Here is a 4,086-nt window from a genome sequence, read left to right on the forward strand (position 1 = left end):
TAAAAGGTAATAATAATGTAACATGAATGACCCTGACCAATGGATGTCTAAAACTTGAAAGAATCCATTTTCTCCTATACTGCTTTTGCCTGTTTCCATTCTGCAAAGTTATGTGGAAGTCTATATTGTTGGGTCCACCAGTGATTCCAAATCATAAACCAGCGGTTAAAGCGATTAATTCCACCAGCATAGGAACGCATTTCATTCAAGAGCTGCCGGTAGAGGGCATGACGTGTCTTCTTCGTGCTCGTGCTGAGTAAGAACTTAAGCAAACAGAATCCGTCATTTTTATTAGAGGTAATAATGTTGTGTGTGAACGCTGACAAAGGTCATCAAGAGCAGCACTTACCTTAAGTATCAGAGCAATAATTCTGTACGATATTCCTAGCATACAAATAAAAAATACACCGCGCCAGACCAGGGGTGACTTGTGGCCACCAAACGTGTTATACTGCCATGCATATCCGGCCGGTGGCATCTCCCCGTTGTGCCCAATGCCCATTCTGGGCCTGAAAGGACATGTATGCCAATATGGAAATGTCTAAGGCACACAAAAGCATAAACTATAGCCGATGTTAATTGCGCTGCTTTATTTGCCTATACATGCTGTTTTCGACAGAGCTTTTGACCACAGATGCTCCCACCGGTCCTAGGGCAGCCCCCCTACTAAATACGCCACTGACTACCTGCAACGGTAGATCTAGGACACTTATTGTAACGACGTGATGCAAGTCTCACTTTTCCACAGAGCTACTCCTTGCTACCCTATACAACGCTTCATTTAATGTTTGAAGAAAAAAATATTTGGTCATGTTTCTCTAACTTGGTCATTTTTGGTATCTGGCAGCACTTTTTCTGCTGTCTACCCATAGGTGGCGCCACCATATAATCAACCAAAGCATCTGCGTAGGATTCCCACTGACCTAATTGGCTTCCATCAAAGGCACACACTAACCACAATGTTCTATCGAAATGATGTATTTCGTAAGTGTATGTATTGTGTTAGTCTGCGTACTGTATAAATAAGGCCAAAAATCCTTGAAAACTCTAAATTCTGAACATTATATCATTTTTGCCTCGATAGGAATGCCCAAGGTATTTTGCTATAACAGGACCGGCTTGCTTTCTGTGATTATTTGTTCTGTTATAAAGCCACGCACCAATGCAGCCTACCTCCGTCGTAGTGTGGAACGCAGTTCTTCAAAATGGCCGCCCTATGCGAAAGCAAGAAGCATACCTCTAATATTACAACGCAGAGTAATAAGAAATATGATTTATTCATAAAAAATCTAATTTGTTATTCATATTAAAACGATGAAACTTTCTTTTTCCCCCCATATTGTGCTATAGATTTAACATCACTCAAAAATTAATTTCCTCGAGGCGCGCCAGGACGGCGCTATGACAAGTTGTCATTTTGCGGTTAGATTCCCATTTAAATTTTTAGTAACGTCTCACATTAATCACTTTTGGTTTTCGAAGTTGTAGCTGACGCGAGTAGTTCTGCGGGTTCCCTATGTAAATGCTAAAAATGTTCTCGGCTCCACAAGACTAGTAGACGAGTTTTTCAGCGTCGCTACGGAATCTACCATTTTATATCCAAGAAGAGAAAATGTTCCATTGCATAAGTCTTGTAATTTTCGGACTATGTCGAGGCGTAAGTGCAGCCTCCAGTTTTCCGACGTCTCCGCCGAGTTTCTACTGGTAGAAAATTTGAAGTTTGTTGTCGGAGTGACGCTCCCGTTGGTGTTCTGTTCAATCCATCGTTGGACATCCTTTCTCCATTCCAGACCTACGAAGTCATACATTTCTTTGGCCTTTTTCACGGGATCGTTGGCTATATCTTCGTATCGTACAAGCATATACTTCCCTTTCAGCCATGATGGCCTCTTTAAGCCAGTCTGTACGGAAGAAGCGAGGTCCGTGCACATCGTCGTGATTTGTGTAAGGTCAAGGCTGTATGGTCTTCTTCCTGAAGAGTTCCAGATTTTCCACGACCGATAGAGGTCTACAAAGGTGCTCATCCGTGAAGCTAAGATCCCTCTGGGATCCCTCGCTAAATGAATTATTTTAAGGTTTAATCTGGGGTCCTCCGCGAGGGTTTTCAGATCGTTGACCTCGGGAATTCTTACGGTTTTTATCGCCATATGTTTATATGTCCGGCATGATTTGGACACCGCTGTAAAATTTAGCGGCGGGCACTTTCTCGAACATACGTGTTCTTCTATTTTCTGAAGCTGATCGCATAAAGGGGGTGAACACAAGGCGTTGCTTGCGCCTCTCCTAAAAAATACGGAGGTTTCGTGATCTTTAGGTGCCGGCCAGATATAATTTTCAAGGAAGTAGAAATCGCAGTCGTATAAATTCTGTAGGAGGTCTCTGTAGGCCCCGACAAAGGCTCTCCTGTCTACTTGGACACGGGAGCTTGAGTTGGCGAAGGTCCTTTGCACGTGGTAAAGAGGTTCATACAAATAGAATATGTCAGGGTTCTGATTGAACAACTGCCCCAAAAACGAGGAGCCGCTTCTGGTCATTGAAAGGATAATGATGTGTTTTCTGTTATGTTGCTGTAGTGAAGCGTGTAGGTTATTGGTTCCTTCACACAATAATCTTGAAGCATTATCTACAAAGCGCACAAAAAAATGTTAACATAATGTATCAATTATATATATAAAGTATATAGAGGGTCATTGATGCTCACATTGCAAGCTCATGTTCATAATTATACATACAATTACTAACCTTTACACATATTATGTTTAATTTTCATATTTTTTGGAAACTTTTTTTAAACATTTTTTGTGTCACTCAAAACAAAGCAGAACTTTTGCGGCCCTGCTTTCCTAACCACAATGTGTATAATCTATAGCTGGGGAAGCTGTAGAGACTCCAGCCTAGTTCTATTAATCAGATGTTTGGACATTTAAACCCTGTTTATTGTAACAGTGCTCATTGCGAACGCTAAAACCTTGTGTCAGTCAGGCCGGAGCCTCGTTAAACAGCCTTTTGCCTGTTAAAGCAGCACCCACGGTGGCAAATTATATATATGGTGTGCTTGTGAGGCCCCCTCTTGCATTGTTGGGGCCGCAAAGGGCCGTACTTACTCCCCTACCAACCATAATGACTTACTTTTGATATCTCTTTGCAGACATTGGTTTTGTACTCCCATACCCATGCAGGGAGCCTTGTAAGCCATTCTCAGCGATTTAATGGCAGTGTACTGGATTCCCAGAGAAGCAAATACTAGCAACAGGACTGCTTTCCAGGTACACTCCATCATTCAGTATTTACATCGCTTCAGAGATATGTCCGGTCTGCCTGCGAAAAGTACATTAAGAAAACATTACTACAGATGTGATGGAAGACGTTTAAATGGTGATATAAATTCATACGGCCTGTAATGTGTTTTTTTTTTATGATAGTAAGTAATCTTATACTGGAAGAAATACAAGAAACAAAAAAAGTGATATTGGAAATAAAATTGATGCTGTCGCCATAGTAACCCATGAACTGTTCTTGCTGATTACTCAACTTTTTATATTGGTACTGTAGATGCTTTTAGCATAATCAGGTACAAAGCAGTCTTAAATTGTCCAGATACCTGTTTTTAGTCACTTTATTTTTTCACGTTATGAATCTAGATTATTCAAAGAAAAATGATGGCGGATAAAAACCAGTTAGCGCATCTAGTCTGCCTGTTTTTCCAAACTCAGACTCACACCTTAATCAGTCCTTGCTTTTATTATAGATTCAGGAGCCGTATGCCTATCCCATGCATATTTAAACTTCCTTTACTATATTGGCACCTACCACTTCCACTGGGAGGTTGTTCCACTTATCTACCACCCTGTCAGTAGAGTAAAACTTCCCTACATTTACCTAAGAATATAACCTTGTAGTCTTAGACGGTGTATTCTAACGTTTCTCTTCCTCTGAAATAAACTTCCCTCCTGTATGTCGTTAAGTTGCCAGTGATGTATCCTGGTCTAGGCTCACTAGGGCTAGGTTGGAAGGTCCAAGGGGATGGCAGTGCCCTCCTGGGAGATCGTGCCCCTTTTTGTGCTGCCGCTGTATGGGCTGGTTACA

General features: G+C 41.5%; 1 protein-coding gene across 1 annotated transcript; it reads right to left on the reverse strand.

Annotated features, from left to right (window-relative positions):
* Positions 1–1,514: 1,514 nt before the first annotated feature.
* Positions 1,515–3,196, reverse strand: LOC149287272 (carbohydrate sulfotransferase 1-like). Its single transcript, XM_089493001.1, has 2 exons — positions 3,130–3,196; positions 1,515–2,623 (listed from the first exon to the last, which is right to left on the reverse strand). Exons 1-2 carry the CDS (start codon positions 3,194–3,196, stop codon positions 1,515–1,517), a joined length of 1,176 nt encoding a protein of 391 aa, XP_089349127.1.
* Positions 3,197–4,086: the final 890 nt, after the last annotated feature.

This window comes from Sceloporus occidentalis, unplaced genomic scaffold, assembly GCF_023333645.1.
Source record: "Sceloporus occidentalis isolate IW3139 unplaced genomic scaffold, rSceOcc1.0.p SCAF_62, whole genome shotgun sequence".
In the NCBI taxonomy this organism is placed as follows: Eukaryota; Metazoa; Chordata; class Lepidosauria; order Squamata; family Phrynosomatidae; genus Sceloporus; species Sceloporus occidentalis.